Source organism: Pangasianodon hypophthalmus, chromosome 9, assembly GCF_027358585.1.
Source record: "Pangasianodon hypophthalmus isolate fPanHyp1 chromosome 9, fPanHyp1.pri, whole genome shotgun sequence".
Lineage (NCBI taxonomy): Eukaryota > Metazoa > Chordata > Actinopteri > Siluriformes > Pangasiidae > Pangasianodon > Pangasianodon hypophthalmus.
This window is the reverse complement of record NC_069718.1, coordinates 13,666,526-13,686,738: the sequence shown is the minus strand read 5'-3', so window position 1 is coordinate 13,686,738 and position 20,213 is coordinate 13,666,526. Positions and strand designations below refer to the sequence as shown.

The window sequence follows — 20,213 nt, the reverse complement described above, 5'->3', positions numbered from 1 at the left end:
GTGACTACCTCGTGAATCTGATGAGAGAATACCATGAGTGTGCCAAGCTGTCATCAAAGCTAAATGGAGCTACTTTGGACAATCTAAAATATAAAATATATTCTGTGTTGTTTAACACTTTTTTGTTTACTACATAATTCCATATGTGTTCTTTCATAGTGTGGATGTCTTCAGCATTAATGTACAATATTGAAAATATTAAAAATAAAGAAAAACCACTGAAGGAGAAGGTATATCCAAACTTTTGACTGGTACTGTATGTTTGTGTGTGTGTCTGTGTGTGTCTGTATGTCTGTGTGTGTGTGTGTGTATGTGGCTGAGCACTGCACTATAGGGACAGTATGTGACGTAAGAGAGTGGGCGGTGTCTTATTCTGTTGTACTTCACTTTCATTCATCAGAGTGTTGGAGTAAAGTGCGAGTCCTTCTCCTGAGACAGACACTCCAGCAGAGCACAGGCAAGGTGAGATTACTGATCAATTTCTAATAAAACAAGGGCACAGTTGAGCACGGAGTTACAGCTGCTGTGGTCTGTGTGGTGTAGACTAAGCTGAAGTGAGGCTCATATACTGGTACAGAAAGTAGGTGAAAGTGCATGGCTCTGTGCAAAGCCTCACTACATGTCAGACTGTAGACACTTTTAGCAGACTTCAGGACGTTTAAAAGCGGCAGTAAGCTACATCAGTGTTAAGAAAGTTTGTGTTTGTGTATGTCAGGGAAATGTCATGTGACTTGATATGTCAGTTGCCCCAGTTATGTCATTTTTTTAATGATGTAAATGCATTTCCAGCAGTTTGTTGTGGGATTACAGGTTATAGATCCTGCAGGCGGTGACATTGTCATTGTTTTGGCAACATGGCTACAAGCACACCGGTGTTATGTTGCACAACAGGGTCACTAGGTGCCCGGCTTGATTCCAAGCAGAGGTCATTTGTAAATCACATTATGGCTGTATGATCCATTAAACCCAAGGCAAGTGCATCCTGGTGTTCTGAGAAAGAAACAGTCTCCTTGTTAGTATTCAGTTTTTCCCAAATCAAAGCCATGGCAGTTCTGCCAGCTTTGCATTCAGTACATAGCGGTAATAAACACACACGTGTGCAGCCTGGATGTGGAGCAGTTTACAGCAAGGTACTGATCATCTGGTTTGTGATGACTTCCTCCCTCTCTAACCTAACAGACAAAGTCTACAGGTTAAAAAATGTTTAAAGTAGATATAAACATGCGTTATAGTGAGTGTCACGTACGTATTCATGCAACATTTTCTATTTTGGACCACAAAACCCACATGATCAGACTGCACAACGCTGGAGTGGGTTTCCACATGATACAACGCGGTGACCTTTCCCCTAGTTTCCAGTGGCAGCGGCATGTCACGTGACGCAGAAGCGCGGGCGCGCGCGCGGCTGGGGGATGGGGGATGGGGGAAGAAGGGGTGAGACATGTGCCTTTACTAGGACCGGCGTCCTCATGTGTCCTTCATACGACTTCTGATGCCTTTACGTCTCATGCCAGTGACATAAACTTGACCGAAATTTAAAGTGTAACTACATTTCGCAGTCTTCACATGCTAGTGCCGGAAGAGCTTTCAAAAGTGCATCCCAAAACCAAATAACAGAGTACAATGTACACACAACATCAAAACAGAGTTATATTTCCATATTTACAGTAATGGTTTTTTAATTCAAACATGCCTTGTGATTACCCTGGGCACGGGCAGCCTGTGTTTTTCACGTGACAGAGAGCGACCGGTTTCCATGGTCACGGTGCAGTTATCACATGACACTATGGCCAGGTTAACCAAGGTGTGCTAAAAGTATGTGCTCTGTTAAATTACACTTTACAGACAACACTGCTGCAAGATAAGACAAAACTGCATGCATTAAAGTATGCATATATATATATATATATATATATATATATATATATATATATATATATATATATATATATATTAATATATTACTAAATTATTAGACTGCATAATTTTGTGCATACTATCTGCACAGTTGTTGTGACCCAAAATATGATAACTCCCTGCTGAATAAGCAGTTTGGGCTGACCAGCTGGTCAAACATGTAGAAGGAAACAATTCTGAATTAGTGTTACTAATGCAACATTAGTAGACAAGTTGTTTTTAAGAACATACCACAACAGTAAGGCAATTAGAAAATCCCAAACATTCACCAGTTTGGGTGAAAAATCCAGCTGGTTAGATCAAGCTGGATTTTTCAGCAGAAAAGTTCTTTAAGCCAGTTAAATACTGTTTTAATCATTACAGATTTATGGATAGGAGGGTTAAGCATTTACTTGGAGTGGGGGCGGTTCTGTGGGTCTGTTCATCATGATTTTTTAAATAGTAGCAATAGGCATAAATCGATCAAAAATATCTGACTATTTGGTCAAGTTGGCACACAGTAGCTCTGTTTCTTACTAGTCTGTATGTGACATCTATCTGCACTTACAGCAAGCACAGATCAAGAAGGTATTGAAGTTGAGCCTCTCTCTTAGAGAAGTTGCACGTCCTAAATATGTTAAACGAAAAACTGACTAGAGATAGGGACAATCTCTGTGAAATGATAAAGTATGATTTTGTGCTGTAGTTGTGCTTACACTTTTAATAACATAGGTGACAAAAATTTTAAGGTCATTGTGCCATTTGACAGCTCATATATTAACTTTTGTCAATTAATTTTTATTTATTTATTCTGAGAAATTAGGATTAGATTAAAGGAATAAAACTTCTAAAAAAAGGGAAGAAACCAAAATCCCCTCCATCCACTGCAAGTGGTCAGTAGAGCTGTTAGGCATAAAATCATTTAGTTTATGCCTTGTATGAATAGTACACCAATGTAATCAAATAGAAAATTCATTAGCTCACTCATTAATTAGCTCACTCATTTTATTCTTGATCACTAACATACATCAGACGTGCTCCTTCAGCTGTGTCTGTCTCCTTCAGCTTCTTTTTCTCACTCTCCCTGCCTATATTTACTAACAGGTTATTTTTTAAACTCAATTACAAAATTTCAAGCTCAATCAAAACAAAATCTTCTCACCTGACTGTCCTTTGGCTCTCTTAAATAAATTTTGCATATCTTACAGGTTGAGAAATTGGGTCATATAAAACTGTGCACCTATTTGTGTTAATAACAATCAGTATAGCTACTGATATAATTGTTAAGAAATGCTGAAGAGGTATATAAAAGCAACGAAGATAATGAGTTGTCAATAAAGCTACTCCTATGCTTTTTTTTTTTTTTTTTTTTTGCTTTGCTTATTCACACGTTCACTATCGCTGGAATTTCTTAAAATTCCCAGTGAGGCAAAATTAGTTTGTCTAGTTTGTCTCAGTTTGTTTAACAAGTCAGATGGCACTAATAACATTAGTGTTATTCATACCACAGCACTGTTGAATTCTCAAATCTGATTGGTCAGAAGGCATTGATTAATTTTCTAGAACAGCATAGCTCTGACAGTAGCTCTGGCTGCAGGGTAAATCACAGGTTTGTACTAATGCGCTCGTTCTAATACATTATCATATACAAAGTAACAGCTCATATACAGGGATTTGTATGGGGGGCACTTCACATCAGCTAAGCCAAAGATTAAGAAGAATTAAAAACGTTATTCTTTAAAATATAGCTGTTGATATGGTGAAGTGTTTGGCACGGAGATGTTTATTTAACATTTATGGAAGTTTATGGAATATGAGTGCTTTGTAACAGTTTTCTGCAGTGGAAGACTCTTCAGGACAGGGAATGTTGCACTTTGCGGTTTCTCTGTAACACGACAAGCAGTAATTTTTGGCTTGTTTGCGTCAAGGGAGAGGGGAAAAAAGGAGAGGCTGGTGAACAAATAACTGTTTATATGTGTCATAAATTAAGTCATAAACGGAACTAACCTATCTATATCGGATATTCCACCATATTAAATGATAAAGCTGTTTAAAAAGTATGTGTAGTGCTTTACTAAGAAATGTAGAGGGCAAAATTTTTGGTGCATAGAAACACTTTGGGATTTGTTGTTATTGGAAAATAATATAACAGTAACAGTAACTCTATAATCAATATTGGCCATAATTTGCCACAAATTCATATTGCAGATAGATATCTTCTCTCTATAACTACTGTATTTGATGTATTTTGAAGAAGTCCTGGTTAGATAATGAATATGGAGTCAGTGAAGATGTCTTTGATGTTCCTGAGCTTCTGTGAGTCCCTACTGACAATCCTGCAATAGGAATTCACAGTCAATGCTGTGTCAGGGTTCTTGTGTGGGAATTGGCAGGAAATGTGTATGCATATGTTATACGCCTGCTAAAATACATCAAACATCATCCCAGCCCAGCAGAAGGATGACTGGCAGGAGCTACAGGAGCTAGAGAGAGAGAGTAAGAGCACGTGAAAGTGTAGAGAGGGTGAAAGAGTCCGAGATTACACTATAAGAGGAAAATGTATATAGGTGTGATAGTTCGGCTTTTTTGCTGAACTGGTAAGGCATTTATTTGTTCTGTACTTCGATGGGAAGCTAGTAAATAATAGCCGATTTGTATATTTTATTGTTAGCCAGTTGTTAAGCTGTTTTATTTATTTGGGTAGTGTGATGATTTATGTGTGTGTTTGCATTTCAGACTCTATTAAAGTGGTCAAGGGCAAATCAGTCACTATGTCAGTTTGTCTTTGGTGTGTGTCATTGTGACAGATCTGATCTTAAAGTAGCCAGCTTGTGGTTAACTGGTAGCTTCTCTGTATTTGATGCATTTCAAATTCTCATATTGGATGAGTTATTGGATGTTGTAATGAACATTTCAACATATAGTTAAATGTATAACATATAGAATGAACATGTCATTTCAAATGTAACTTTCACTAAAAGGCATGTATTGATGCTGATGCTAATTATTTAATTTTACAGGGTATGATGTGCAGATCACAGAATGAGTAGACAAAAGTTCTGATCAATATGAGTAAGTGAATTATAGATGCTTTCTCTTCCTCAGGCAGTGAGGGTTCGGAAGCAGGATGGCAGAAGCTCACCAGGCGGTGGCCTTTCAGTTCACTGTCACTCCAGATGGCATTGACCTGCACCTGTGCCATGAGGCCTTACGGCAGATCTATCTTTCTGCCTTACACTCCTGGAAAAAGAGGTTCATTAGATTCAAGGTAATTTTATAGAATCTCCTCTGATAAAGGGAATTCATAGAATCTCCTCTGATAAAGGGAATTCATAGAATCTCCTCTGATAAAGGGAATGTTGGTATTACAATGTTTATTGCTTTATAGTCAATGTTTATTGCTCATAGTCAATTGATATAATGGCAATAAATCAACTTTTACATTACTATCTTTTTATTTTCTCTTTGTGTTGTTGTTTATGTTGTTGTGTTTAATTATATAAAAGTGTTTGTTTTGTGGTGAATAATTGACACTCTTATGACTGTAAGTACATGATAATGTCTTTCGGCAGAATGGTGTTATGACCGGAGTTTATCCTGGAAGTCCTTCTGGGCTCCTAGTTGTGGTTGGGGGATATATGACCTATACAAAGTATGCTAAGATAGACCCAACTTTAGGACTCTTCACTAAACTGGCCACTCATTTACCAGTCAGGTAAGTAACTGATATGAATTCATTTGACATACTATATAAGAAATAGATTTTTTATAACTGAGCATCAACAGGTTTTTACTTTACATCCATTGCAAACAAAGCTGTAAAGACATTTACTAATAGTTGCTCAGCAGCCTGTGTTACGAAGTAAAATATTAGCAGATTTGGAAGGACAGCATTCTGCTGAATACGTAGGGAAAAAAAATGTAAAGAGCTTTTAAAAGAGGATAGGAAAACACGTCCAGTTGATTGGTTGACATCCAGATGTTTGGAGATGATTGCTTAAACTCCGTAATAACCCCCATCTGTTAAAAAGCTTGCAAAATATGACAAAACAGATTCTCCTTTGAGATGAACTAGCTATGTAGTTTTGTTTGGTTTGTACAAAAATGGTGAAGAATTTGACATGACACCTGTTTCCAGATAGATTCCTGCTCTTAGTACAAATTAAGTATGCGCCCAGCTGGTGTAACAGTCTTGTACATCCTGTAAAGGTGGAAGATCTGTGGGTGCATTCATGCATTCAGACCTTGGAGGAGTTGACACAAGCCAAAAATGAAACTTTCTTCTATTCTACCCTGATTTCATGGTTACTTATTAGAGACTATTGCTACTGAATGTGTTTAGTTTATTTTCTTTTAGCATTGAATACAAATGGTTTTGAGATGGAATATAAATGGTTAAAACCTATCCAGAACATTCTCAGAAGATTTGAAAGAAAATGAAAGAGGTGATTTTAGTTGACTTGCAAATGTAAAGCTGCTTGTATCAACAGTTGCATTACAGCTTAAGGGAAGAAGCTCTAAGTTGCACATTTTAAACAATTAAACCCTTAGAAATAATAAATGTTGTGTCTCTCTGTAGATATTGACAGGTAACACAGATTTACTAACTGCTAGGATGGAACGTGAGAACAAGCAGGTAAAAGCCTAGTGATGTTCAGACAGAGAAGGGCCTGTTCTGCTTTGATAACCCAAACACAACGCAAACCTCAAAGGCTCATCCTGTTTATACATTTGTTAAATGGGTTGTATGAAGATAGAAATCTTGAGGTGAACTGTGCTATTATGTGAACTCAAAAAGGGTCAAAGCTTTCTCTCTGGTAGCAGTCTGAAGAGGTCTGTCACTACTTGCAGGTCTGAAATTTTGGAGAGGCCACATTTGTAAACGGTTCTGTTTCTCTGCAGTAAGTACATAACAGAGGACACCCAGCGTATCGTTGGCGGAATGCTGATTGGTACAGGGGTTTGGGTCACCATCATCTTTATCATGAGGAACATCCTGAAGTCTCTGCTGTCCTGGCATGGCTGGATGTACAATCGCCATGGGTCCACATCCATAAGCACTAAAATTTGGCTGGTGAGTTCACTTTGCCAGTGTAAGCATGAATGAATGTCTCACTAAGAGCTTTTACAAAATATTTTTGCATCCATTGAAAATGTTTGTCCATTGCTGTGCCCTTGTTGCTCGTGTTGCAGCACTGTTGCATGTAGTGTGTATCTGGAAAAGCTATGTACTGTATTTGTCCTTCAGAGCTCATTAGTAGGTTTTATGACATGTAGTTGTGTTTCCATTCCACTTGTTTGATGCCTGTTATCACTGCAGGTACTGGTGAAGTTGTTCTCTGGACCTAAGCCAATGCTGTACAGTTTCCAGAGCTCATTGCCACGCCTACCCGTGCCCCCTGTGAAGGACACAGTGAAAAGAGTGAGTCTCGGGGTGTTTAACAATAGACAAGAATGAAGCCTTTTCAAAATCAAAATATGAATTTTCTTTCTTTATACAATGGTTAATTTTTTGCAAACTTTGTTTTGAGGTGGATTTTATGAAAGTGTTACTGAACTGAATTGTATTACTAGATCTCAGTGACTGAAACACTCAAGTAATTTTTTACTTAGATTTTACTTGTAAGATTGTTTTCAATTGTAATGACAGGGAAGACATAATTTCCATCCCTTTTTATCTGTCTCTATTCACTCTTTAAAGTAAGGTAAGATTTACGCTTCCCTAGAAGATCTGGTCCAAAACACACTGAGACTTCAGCACATTTTTCCACCAGCAATGTTATTTTGATTAAATAAGTTTGTGTGGAAAAAAAAAAAAAATGGAGACCTTTATATAGTACATGACTCTTGTTTGTCTAGTACCTTGAATCAGTGCGTCCTCTAATGGACGATGAGCAGTACAAACGTATGGAAGGACTGGCGAAGGACTTTGAGAAGAACTTAGGCCCCAAACTCCAGTGGTACCTGAAGCTCAAGGCCTTTTGGGCCTCCAATTATGTAAGTTGTCACTATTTTACACTGACTACCTTTGAGGTCAGTGTAATATGACATTGAATTCATGTTTAAACACTGCTGTTGCTCTCTTATGGCAGGTCAGTGACTGGTGGGAGGAGTACATTTACCTGCGAGGACGTGGACCCCTCATGGTCAACAGCAACTACTATGCAATGGTAAAGATTGTAGTTTTTCATTGGAACACAGTTTTATGCCCTTTTGTCTGTGGTAACTGATTTTGTGTAACAGTCTTAGGGCACCATGTGACAGAGAGAGAAAGAGAGAGAGAGAGAGGTTTCATCATTGTTCCTTAGGGTCTCATTATTATATCCATGACACTGTTGTTTACAGTTGATTTCAGTAGGGCTGTTTTCAACATGCTTAGTAAGTTAGTTTTCTCTGCTTAGTGGTATATCAGAAATTAATTTAAATCTATTTATAACTAAAATGTTGTTGGCTATCATTGACTTTATTTTAACTAGGAAGTATGAATATATACAGTGGGGTCCAAAAGTCTGAAACTACTAGTGCAAATGCTTCTATTAGTCATCCTTTTCTATTTTAATAAAAAATCTGTCATTACAAATTTATTAGCAATAACAAGTGAAATGTAGAATCCTAGAGATATATTTATATGAATTTCAGTTTCTTAGAATTTTTTTTTACCCCTTTTTTGCCCTAATGACAGTGTGTACTTGAGCTGGCATGGACTCCACAAGTTTGTGTAAAACCTGATGATCCATGTTAGATCAAATCCATCAGAGTGTCATCAGAGCACATGCTTTAAAACAAGAGAAGTTTCAAGGAGTCTCAATGAGTTTGCTTAAATTTAAATAGTGACTTTGAAATCGTGCGGGGTCATGAATAGTGAACATTTATTTTCCTTTGTTTTCCTTTTTCAAAATTCTAAAACTGTTTAATTTCAGGTTTAAATGTTAAATACAAGATTTCAATGTTGTCTCAGACCTTTGAACCTCACTGTATAATATATGTTTGTTTTGGGTTTTAATTCAAGAAAATGCTCATAATTTTGTCACTGTTACTCAGAAATGATGGAACAGTATGTGTCAGAGCAGAACGGGAAACTCCTCGTGGCTTTACAGCAAGCGGACGATCAACTAGCCTTGACATTGCACATTTAATCAGAGTGTCTGAAGGTCTTTACAAAGTCTTAAATCATATAATATTATATTTTAGGAATATAAGGCATAATATGTAAATTGTCTTAAATTCACATTAGATTTTAACTATTTATTGTTTTCACACTAGCAGGCAACAAAGGCAGAGGTGGCTTTTCTAATGAAATCTAATGTCTTATCAGAAATGAAAAAAGTGAGCTAGTAGCAGTTGGGACACGGCCACAAGAGACAAAGCATAAACCTGGTACTTGCTAGTGTGAACTCAGGGTTAATTTGTTAGTGTTTGATTTTTTTTTTCAAACAAAACAAAATATTTGGCATCACATCACACACAGGATAACATGAAGTCACTTGCACAAGTCGGGGTGTGTGTTAAACTGTCTATGAGTTTACTAGTCAGGCTAATACACACATAAAGTCCACTTTATTTTGGCATGTCATCACTGTAAAAAATATTCAGAATAACTATGCACAGATGAATTTTCTTAATTTTACCCCTGCAGGACTTTCTGTATGTCTTCCCTACTCATCTGCAAGCTGCCAGGGCAGGAAATGCCATCCACGCCATCATGCTTTACAGGAGGAAGCTGGACCGAGCTCAGATCAAACCTGTGAGTCCTTCATCTCTCACCACAAACACAAACTCACTTCCTTGTTCTCCAGTGTGCATATCACACAGACTTTTTAACCAGTACTTAGGTAGAACTTAGAGAACTTATCTACTGTATACACATACTGTTTGCTAAATAGGTAATAGAGCACTCTGGATATTTCCACATTCTTTCAGTTATCTAGTTATCTTAGTTGCAGGGCTTGTAAAACGAAATGCCCTTCGTGTTAATAAAATGCACAGACTCATGGCATTGGGGTAAAGTTCACACACGAAGAATACTCAGGAACTGGTTAGATATCAGAATCTTAACCCCTTAAAGTCCAAGGTTCTTATTAAGTTATTCATCATAAGCATATTACTGAGTAACTACTATGAGGCATTCAGTATCTACAGTGACCTAACAGGAAATGTTAGTAGTTGTAGAGTGAGGAATGTAAGTGTGGAACAATCTTGAAGCTAAATATTAGGCTACTGACTTTAGATACATGCTCTTTCTTTTCAGACAGAAAATGAAATGATTACAAGTGCTAGATGTGCAGCATGTGCATTGATCTGTCATTCCTCTCCTACAAAACTTCCCTCTCTCATTCTCATTCTTTCTCATTCTCTTTCCCTCTCTCTCTCTCTCTCTCTTTCACCCTATCTATCTCTCTATCTCATTCCCTGTTCTCTCACCCTGTTTATCTCTCTCTCATTCCCTGTTCTCTCACAATATTTATCTCTCTATCTCATTCCCTGTTCTCTCACCCTATCTCTCTATCATTCTGTTCTCTCACCCTGTTTGTCTCTCTGTCATTCTGTTCTCTCACCCTGTCTGTCTCTCTGTCATTCTGTTCTCTCACCCTGTCTGTCTCTCTCTCACATTCTCTGTTCTCTCACCCTATCTATCTCTCTATCTCATTGTGTTCTCTCACCCTAACTATCTCTCTCTCATTCTCTGTCCTCTCACCGTATCTATCTCTCTATCTCAGTCTCTATTCTCTCACCCTCTCTCTATCACCCTCCGTCTGTCACAGTCCCTCACCGCTGCTCTCTATCTATTTCACTCGTCTCAGTCTCTATTTCTTTTTCTCTCACATTCTCTCTCTTACTCTTTCTCTTGCTCATTCTCTCATTCTTATTCTCTCACCCTCTCTATCTCTCTTTTTCTGTTTATCTCTCTACCTTTCTGTACCTCTCTGCCCCCTCTCTTTCTTATTCTCTCCCCCTTCTCACCCTCATCCCTCAGTCTCTCTCCACTAACCTTAACTGTGCATGATTATTAAAGAGAACCCCTAAACAGTGCTGTGTTTTGTTCCTTGCTCGCGGACGCGGCTGTGTTAAACGTGCGCAGGTTTACTTGCTGGAGAACAGAGTGCCGTTGTGTTCGGCACAGTGGGAGCGGATGTTTAACACGTCCCGCATCCCAGGCCTGGAGACAGGTAAGAGATAGGGCCATCTACAACCAGTGCTTAAAAAACCCTGCAACAGTTTAACCAATAAAAAGCCACCTCTCGTCACTAGCAGTCAGCACATTTTAGCAATTGGCAATTGTTTTAGTAGTCCTAAGATATATGCATTATTTTATTTGGCTGCATAGTAGAATAACGACCACCATTTAAAATGAAAGCCATATTTTGATTCATAGTCTTACCAATCTAATGTTTTGCTCACATTCTGTAAGTGTCTTGCTGGTGACTAGAGGCTGCATCTCCATAATCCTGAATGCGCTTCTCATTTCCTCTCACATAAACCTCAACCTTCTATCCATTTTCCTCCATCATTTTTTCCCCTGTTTTTTTATCACTCTTCCTTTTCATTCTCTCCAGGTGGCCCTGTGGTCGAGCTGGTCTTTGGGTTTGCCCTTGTGTCATATGTTAGTATCTGACTCTCCCTCTTGCTTTACAGCTCATGGTTCAAAACACTATTCCCATGTGCTCATCCCAGTATGAGCGTATATTCAACACCACTCGAGTCCCAGGTGTAGAAGAAGGTAGAGCTCTCTTCTGTCCTTTGCTTGTGCATCTTAACCTCCAATCTGCCATTTCGTCAAGCAGTGCATGTGGATCCGGATTATAATGCATGTACTTGCACGGGTGTGATCTTGTGATCTGTGTATGTGTGTGTGGGGTTTAATCTGAGGGTTGTCACCCTGGCTGATTTTCTTACAGTGAAATGTGTATCAGGTCAGAGAAAGTAGGATTTGATACAAATAAAGCATGAATTGATGTAGCAAGGTTAGAATTTTGCCCTTGTCAACTAAAATACAATTAATGTTAATTTGTTGTTCATATTTTTATGTGAATAATATGAGTGGAAGAGAAGAAAAGATGAGTTTTAAAGCAGCAAGATGCAGGCATGATGATTCTTTTATTGTTTTTACTACCACTAAATATTCCACCTACAGTGGGTTCATACCTGCAGGTTTTTTTTTTTTTTTGCTTTGATTGGACATCATTTAACAACCATTAAATTGAGCTTCATGAATAGGCTTAAACTAATACTTGCATGAAATATATTAACACACTGGCTGCTGTAAAATTGATACGATTGCTATAAATTAGATGTTAACATGAATTGCTATAAATTAGATGTTGGCTTTGGATAATTAAATGTGATATCAGATATCAAATGTATTTGATGCACTATCCAGATCATTGTATTATTTACTGTGTGTGTGTGGTAGTCTGAGAAAAGCTGACAAACAACCTAAAGAGATGAAAATTCAAATTTTTCTGCCAATAATATACGTTGACATCTCTAGAAACTATATGTTTTCATATACTTTTTAACCTTGACTTGCAAAGATCATGTTGGCTAAGGAGCCAGTTTGTAAAACACAGCAGTAAAAACAGTCAGCTTGTCCAAAAGATGCCTTAAACCTTGTTAGTTAACTGTGATTTCCTCACTTCAGAATACACACACACATATATATATATATATATATATATATATATATATATATATATATATATATATATAGAGAGAGAGAGAGAGAGAGAGAGAGAGAGAGAGAGAGAGTGAGAATATCAAAATGAGGAATAATCTAAAGTAAAATAGAAATCTGATTATTTCACAATGGTCACTTTCCAGTAATGTAGAGAAGTTGCACAGTTTTCTAGTCGGATTAAATTGAAGTGGTCAGGCACAGTCCTTTCCTCTGGTAGTTAAGAAGTATAATTAAATATGACGCTGGATTCACAGTGCTCTGAGAACGCCACACTTCTCCATATATCTCCACGTGTAGATATCATCCAGCACGTGAACGAGAGCAAGCACATTGTGGTTTTCCACAAGGGCCGCTATTTCAAAGTGTGGATGTTTTACGACGGCCGCTTGCTGTTGCCCAGGGAGATTGAGCAACAGATGGAGAGGATTCTGGCCGATACGTCCAAGCCTCAGGCTGGAGAGGAGACGCTGGCTGCACTTACTGCAGGAGACAGGTGAGGCAGGGCTGCACAGTGATGGCTCAAATGGTTATCAGGATTGTTTTGAGCAGTATGGAAATTATTTTATATTATTATTCAGCCAGTTTGGTGACAAAATAGCTTAATGGCACTTTATCAACAGCAAAGAGGCTTTTCTTTTTTATGCAAGCCTAAATTGTCTAAATCTTTCAATCAGAATAAGACTGTTCTTTAATCACATTAGCTAATTGGACATTGGACACGCTAAATCTAACCACACTTAGACTTTAAATAAATAAGTCAGCACAATATGCAAAGAAATGGACAGTAGCATGTGAACAGGGAGTTTGTAATTTAAAGCAACAGAGTAAACAAAGAGTAACCAATTCAATGAGCTCAGATAATGGCCTTCACATGTTCACGTTTGTCCCATGCTTGTCCCATGTGGGTTTTCTCTGGGTTCTGTTTTCCTCCCACTTCCCAAGAACAAGCTGGTAGGTGAATTAGCTAAAATAAATGACACCCTAGATATTCAACGTGTATTCCAGGAATGGGCTCCGGATCCACTGTGTCCCTCACAGGGATAAAGCATTCACTGAAGATGAATGATGAATTCATCTCGTTGGATAACTTTACCTAACTCACCAATATTGCGATTCAACTAATCAATGAAGCCAAAAGTCACAATTGTACTTTAAAATATGATTTATTGTGCAGCGCTAGGTGAGGGCAGTGAAGGTATTGTACACGCAAAGCCTTGAGTGAAGGTTTCTGTGCAACTTTGGCTTATTTGATCTGTGCTTAATTATTTGATCACTACCTAGTGGAAGGCTAAACATACTGATATGAACTGAAAAAAGTCTCAGTATTTCCAGAATTGTTGTATATGCATTTTTATTATGAACATAAATGACTTGCTTTGTGTGTGCATCTTCCTCTTTCTCTCCGCAGAGTGCCGTGGGCGAAGGCCCGCACTGAGTTTTTCAGTAGGGGGAAGAACAAGCAGTCTCTGGACGCAGTGGAGAAGGCTGCGTTCTTCGTCACGCTGGATGACACAGAGCAGCGTTACGAGCTTGATAACCCTGTGCAGTCCCTTGACAGCTACGCTAAATCTCTGCTTCATGGAAAATGCTATGACAGGTCAGGATTTCACTAAATTCTTATCAGTACAAATTCAAAGAAGTTGAAGGAATTCAAGTGATGGTTTTAGTCCTAATGTTGGTAATGAGACTCCAAGTCTGAAGAATTGGAGTGTGTTGCATATGAAAATAAAAAGCCTAATGTAAGTTTTTTTTTTTCTCTCCAGATGGTTTGACAAGTCCTTTAACCTGATCGTGTACAAGAATGGCACAATGGGTCTGAATGCTGAGCATACCTGGGCTGATGCCCCCATTGTGGGCCATCTCTGGGAGGTGACTCCCTCAAAATCACCCATACATGGATTTTATGTATTATTACAGGGGTGGACAAATCATAAAATTATTAGCTAGCTTGCCACTCAGCTGGAAGCTCCACTGTGCTGCCCAGTCCCATGTTTCTGTTGCCCAGAAACTGACTAGGCTAAAAAAAGAGTGTAACGTAATGTATTAACGTATAGTGAGCTATTCATTTAGCGCATCATGTTTGAAACTTTGACAAAATTTAAGCAAGTTGTTGAACAGTGTTTTGGCTGTGACGTATGGTGTTCTGTCCTCACATCACACATTTTTTTTCTTTATTTTTTTCTTAAACATTTTCAAAGTATATCATGCTACCTGAAGTGTTATAGGTGGCTTTGCACTGAAATTTATTTTGCTTGGTTTCATCAGTTTTTCCACTTACCTGTTCCTGATTCTGATAGATGAGCATCACATCATTGTGAAGTGTGATTTATTATTTTTTTCTAAAGTAAATGAGTAGGTTTTTTTTTCTTTGTATGGTTGTTGAAGCTATTTGTTGAAGCTATTTTTGAACTACAAAAAAAAAAAAAAAAAAAAAGAAAAGCCTGTCCACCCATGCTAGTGATTTGTCCATCCATGTTATCATCAACATGTTTGCAAATGAAAGGATTAATGATTAATCATGTTGATTAACGGCTGGTGTGTGTGCTGCAGCAAGTGTTGTCTATGGATCCTGTCAAGTTGGGCTACACTAAAGATGGCCACTGCCAGGGCAAACCACATCCCAGTATGCCTGGACCCCAACGCCTGCAGTGGGATATTTCAGAGGAGGTATACAGCCACTCACTTGTCAGCACCCGTATCTGTATTTATTTAAACTCTAACCATGGTTAATTTTGTGCTAAGCATTTTCACGTTTAAGTTCATATACTTCTGACATACAGACACCATTAATGTGCTTATTTGCATTCTTTCATTAACAGCTTGTTGTGTCTAGTTAAAGGACAGGGTGGGTCAGTTGTTTAGGTATTTTTTGTTCCTTTTCCCTTTTCTCCAGTGTCAGTCTGTGATCAGCAGCTCTCTGAAGGTGGCTAATGCCTTAGCAGATGACGTAGACATGCACATCATCCCCTTCAACGACTTTGGCAAAGGTTTAATCAAGAAGTGCAGGACCAGCCCAGATGCCTTTATTCAGATCGCACTCCAGCTCGCTCACTTTAGGGTAAGTAAACTAGCCACTATTCATAGCACTCACAATTCAGATTCTGTGCTTCAGCCACTTAGGATCAGAGTGTTGATGTGACAGGACCTCTTTCTTACCTCAGGATAAGGGCAAGTTCTGCTTGACATATGAGGCCTCCATGACACGGCTGTTCCGTGAAGGCCGCACTGAAACCGTTCGCTCCTGCACCACGCAGACTTGCGAGTTTGTTCGTGCCATGATGGATGAAAAACAGACCGTAAGACTGACTGCTCATCTTTGCACTGTTATTTGTTTTACCAGACTGGGATGACTTTTGGTTTTACAGGTGTTCTCAATATTTTGAAATTTATACTCACCAGCCATTTTAATAGGAACATTTGTACACCTGCTCATTCAGCCAATTATCCAATCAATCAATCAATCAATCATATGGCAGCAGTGCAATGCATAAAATCATCAGCTGGTCTTTCTACAATATTCAACTGTTCAGTTTCAATGAGCCTGTGCCCACTGTAGCCACAAATTCCCATCCGCCTCAAGGTTAGATGCTTTGTGCATTCTAAGATGCTTTTCTGCTCACCACGATTGTAAAGAGTGTTTTTTTTTTTTTTTTTAGTTGCTTAGTCTTTTAGTAGCCTTCCTGTCAGCTTAACCAGTCTGTATTATATAAATAATACAGTATTTGATATTCTGTCAGTATAAAAACTTGGTCTCATTCTTCTTTTCTCATTCTTCATTCAGAGAGATGAGAGGATGCGACTGCTGAAGTTGGCAGCAGAAAAGCACCAGGACCTCTATAGAAAGGCCATGATTGGTAAAGGCATCGATCGTCATCTTTTCTGCCTCTATGTGGTGTCCAAGTACCTGGGAGTTGACTCAGCCTTTCTCAGAGAGGTGAGATCCCTTTACAATGAACCTTCTATAAACAGGCAATTTGGACTGCTGACGTTAGATAGTTTGCAAGACAAAATGATAGAAAATGCTACATAGCATATTGTCTCCAAATACATGGACTGAAATAGTCCTTGTGCTTTGTTTGTGTGTAGGTGCTGTCTGAGCCATGGAGACTGTCCACCAGTCAGACTCCTCTACAGCAGGCCGACCTCTTTGATTTGAAGAAGCACCCAGAGTATGTCACCAGTGGAGGTGGCTTTGGCCCGGTAAGTCCACATGCACAAACTAATACTGAGTACAACTGAGTACATTGTAATTTGATACTTGGAAGGATGATTTCCAATTGGTACAACATGGCAATCATCAGCAGAAGCCCTAGTAATTTAACTTAAACTGAAATAAAAATAACTGAAATTTAAAATGTGTATATAAAGAACTGCTAACACATAATTAATATATAGAGGGTCATATTTATAAAGACTTATGTCCTACTTCCAAAACAGCATCTTTAAGGTAAGTCTTAGGCATATACCAAGTCGAACCAAGGCATATAGCAAATAAAGCAGAGGTGCCAGCATTTATGGTTTAGCTGTACAATTTCCAATTTTTATTCAGCAAATATGAATAGAATTCACTTGGCAGAAAAGTCAAATCATATTTTGCTCCTGGTAATGGTTATTTTTTTGTGCTCACTTCTAAGTGAAACCTGAAGCATGGCAGTAACATCTATCCTAATGACTTTTTGCGTAGAAGTGTACTATAAGAAATACTGATATTCCGTTTACATCCTTTCTTTCACTGGCATTATGTAATGCTTACTAAGCCATTAACTGATGAAAATAGATGTTTAATATTCATGGCTTGGTCTTCACAAGGTGTTCAGATTAAAACATGCCATTAGAGGGCTTCTGTAGGAAATTTGTTGACCATATGGATGGTTTTCTCATCATAGGTTGCAGATGATGGTTATGGCGTGTCCTACATCATTGTTGGAGAAGATCTCATCAACTTCCACATATCCAGCAAGCGTTCCAGTCCAGAGACTGTGAGTATCACACTTTTTACTGTTACCAAATGAATGCATGTTGAATTTGCAGTGTTCACTGACTGTCTGTCTTCATAGGACTCTCACCGCTTCGGCTGCCACATTAAACAGGCCATGCTCGATATTCTCGATCTCTTCAAGTTGGACAAGAAGGCTGTCAACTGAACTGTTCTTCTCTCTCCGTATATAAAAGGGGTTTCATTTCAGCGAAATGTTTTACGGGTTAGAAGATTGTAAATGTATTGTTGATTTGTAATTTATGATCGATAAAACGAGATGGGAACGTTAAATATCATAAATAATGCATGGAAGAGGAGATTATATTCATGTCGTGTTCAGGTTTTAAGTGTGTAAACTGAAAGTAACTATTCAGTGGGCCTTCTTTTATAATGGATTGCACCAGCTTTTTTTGTCTTCTACTAAACATGCTGAATTTCTCAGCTTGCAGAGCCCACGTTTCTCATTTTATATTGAACTGAATGGCAGTTGCCACTCCAAAACCCAGATAACACTCTGGGGGAAAAAAAAACCCCACTGCCTTTTTGTGCTGTGTCAATGCAAAGCAAATTCAATGCAATGTTTTTAGCAGGTATTTTACTTACACTGCTGATCCTGTGGGACATGTGATGGTGGCTGTTGTGCAGGACAGTCACTAGGGGGAGTCCTTAGAGAACTTACGCTCTGAGCCTTTACTTGAAGGAAATTATTTTAAAGATATCACTGGCATGAGATTTCTTACTTCTATCTTTTATCTTACTTCTAAGTTTTTTTCAGTTACACCTATGAAAGTTTCAACTAATTTTTGCATCAATTCTAAATGGCTCAAGATTTTCTCCATAGCAAATTATATTTCATATACATATCCATTACAAGTGTCCATTAAAACCAATTCCTGTGAGCACAACTCATAAGCAATAAAGTGTTTCTGATTCTGATTCTGAAAAAGTGGCTTAAATTTACATTGAGTAGCATCATGAGGGAAAAAAACAACTAACTCTGGATACAAGAAGTGAAAGCACATGACTGCTTTGTGAACGGTTAAAAAGTCTCCAAAAGTAAACTTTTCAGGTTACTAGAGCTCTTTTCAAATGAGTCTACAAACAAGGGATAAAAAAATGTGTGTATGTTGTTCATTCTGAAAACATGCTATATATTTATCTATTTTTTCTTTAATTCATGAAAAGGTTGTACCCATGAGAATGGAAAGTGTAACTGAAATATGTCGTAATGGTAACTAATGTATTTATATGGCATTATCCACAGAAGCAGCTGTTATACCAAAAAAACAATAAAACATGTCAATGTCAAAGAAGAACTGTCTGCTGTACATCAACCCCATATTTTAGAACAACACATAAAGGCTTCCTGAAATCTCCAAAATATTAGTTAATCATATCAGTAAGAAAAATGTAGATATACTCACTGAAGTAATTGGACAAATCCTAAATATGTCCATTAAAATCGATTAAATCTGTTTTCTTCCCGAAACTGAATGTAAATATACTGCATGTTTAAATCTTTTAATTTCCATGTTTAATTCTTTAGGTGTTCTTTAGATATTGCTCCATATAATCTAATACTACTAATAAACATATTTTATTGTTATTTAACAAAGAAAAATATAATTGTTGATGTGCTGAAGCTGTCTGTAAAAGACATTTATTAAACATTATGGAAGTAGTCTACAGTGTCAGTACAACGGTCAGGATTTCTGCCACAGGAGAATCTTCAGCACATTACATATAGTGTAGTAAGCTCTTGGTGTATGCAAATACATATGATCCCTAAAAATCATCTCTCTTCCATTTGAAGGTCCTATAGAATTTTTTCTTGATGACCTGTTATGTGCTTTCTTCAAATTTTGATGTTTTAAAGCACCTTAAAGGTACAGCGTACAGCACATTTATTTTTTAAATATTTTTATTATTTTTAAAAAAATCTGATTGATTTATAGCCTTACGTTTCAAGTAAAACAAAATCCCTTGTCTTTCACCTTACCTTGCACTTGGTCTAGAGAGCTACCTTTTTGTAACTTTTTGGTTTGCCTCCATCTGTGACTTCTCATTTATGATGTCATGTAAAACCCTACAGGGCATGCTGTTGTGAGAAAATAATCGATTAGTGCCACTACCACCCCAAAGGTGATTATCAAAAACAGCATGTCCCAAAGTGACATTTTGCAGGGGTTATGTCTATGTTGTGGAACATTCAAGATCCCAAGTTAGTTATCATTTATATTTTAACAGCTATAAACATTCATTCCTTCTCTTTCTTTTTTCTTCTTCTTGAAGTTAATAAAAATGCAGCTTGTCATGTTACTGAGAAACTGGAAAGCACAAAGTCCTCCGTCCTGAAGCCTCTCTTAGGTGTCTCTTACAGCTTTACCTCTGACTGTTACAAAGGACTGACACTGGAGACTCCTTCCAAAGAAGCTAAATAAATATCTCCTAACAGAAAACCTCACCACACGCTGCACCCCTCACACAAACTCTTCACCCTCCTGCCATCTGGCCAAAGGTACCAAAACATTCGGGCCGTCATGGCCAGATTGTGTAACAGTTTCTTCCTCCAAGCCATCAGACTCCTCAATACTCAGAAACTGGACTGACACCAACCCACGCACACACACTCATACTCAACTGAACACCGTTCCACTCCCTTTG

General features: G+C 38.0%; 1 protein-coding gene across 2 annotated transcripts; it reads left to right on the top strand.

Annotated features, from left to right (window-relative positions):
- The first annotated feature begins 353 nt into the window (after nucleotides 1-353).
- On the top strand, nucleotides 354-18,485 carry cpt1ab (carnitine palmitoyltransferase 1Ab (liver)). Of its 2 annotated transcripts, none has more exons than XM_053236805.1 (19): nucleotides 354-462; nucleotides 5,002-5,164; nucleotides 5,469-5,611; nucleotides 6,799-6,970; nucleotides 7,217-7,318; nucleotides 7,756-7,893; nucleotides 7,989-8,066; nucleotides 9,533-9,640; nucleotides 11,530-11,614; nucleotides 12,869-13,064; nucleotides 13,980-14,168; nucleotides 14,335-14,440; nucleotides 15,122-15,238; nucleotides 15,465-15,629; nucleotides 15,733-15,867; nucleotides 16,353-16,505; nucleotides 16,658-16,771; nucleotides 17,458-17,550; nucleotides 17,629-18,485. In XM_053236805.1, the coding sequence occupies exons 2-19, from the start codon at nucleotides 5,024-5,026 to the stop codon at nucleotides 17,713-17,715; spliced, it is 2,322 nt and encodes a 773-aa protein (XP_053092780.1). In that variant the 5' UTR covers nucleotides 354-462; nucleotides 5,002-5,023; the 3' UTR covers nucleotides 17,716-18,485. The 2 variants fall into 2 exon arrangements, with proteins under 2 accessions (XP_053092780.1, XP_053092779.1); XM_053236804.1 differs by lacking the exon at nucleotides 11,530-11,614 and adding an exon at nucleotides 10,976-11,063.
- The last annotated feature ends 1,728 nt before the right edge of the window (nucleotides 18,486-20,213 follow it).

Coding starts and splice junctions, on each gene's coding strand:
- cpt1ab (XM_053236804.1), top strand. CDS start 5,024: ATGGCAGAAGCTCACCAGGCGGTGGCCTTTCAGTTCACTGTCACTCCA. Junction 14,169..14,334: donor CATGGAAAATGCTATGACAG/GTCAGGATTTCA, acceptor TTTTCTCTCCAG/ATGGTTTGACAAGTCCTTTA. Junction 16,772..17,457: donor GTGGAGGTGGCTTTGGCCCG/GTAAGTCCACAT, acceptor TTCTCATCATAG/GTTGCAGATGATGGTTATGG.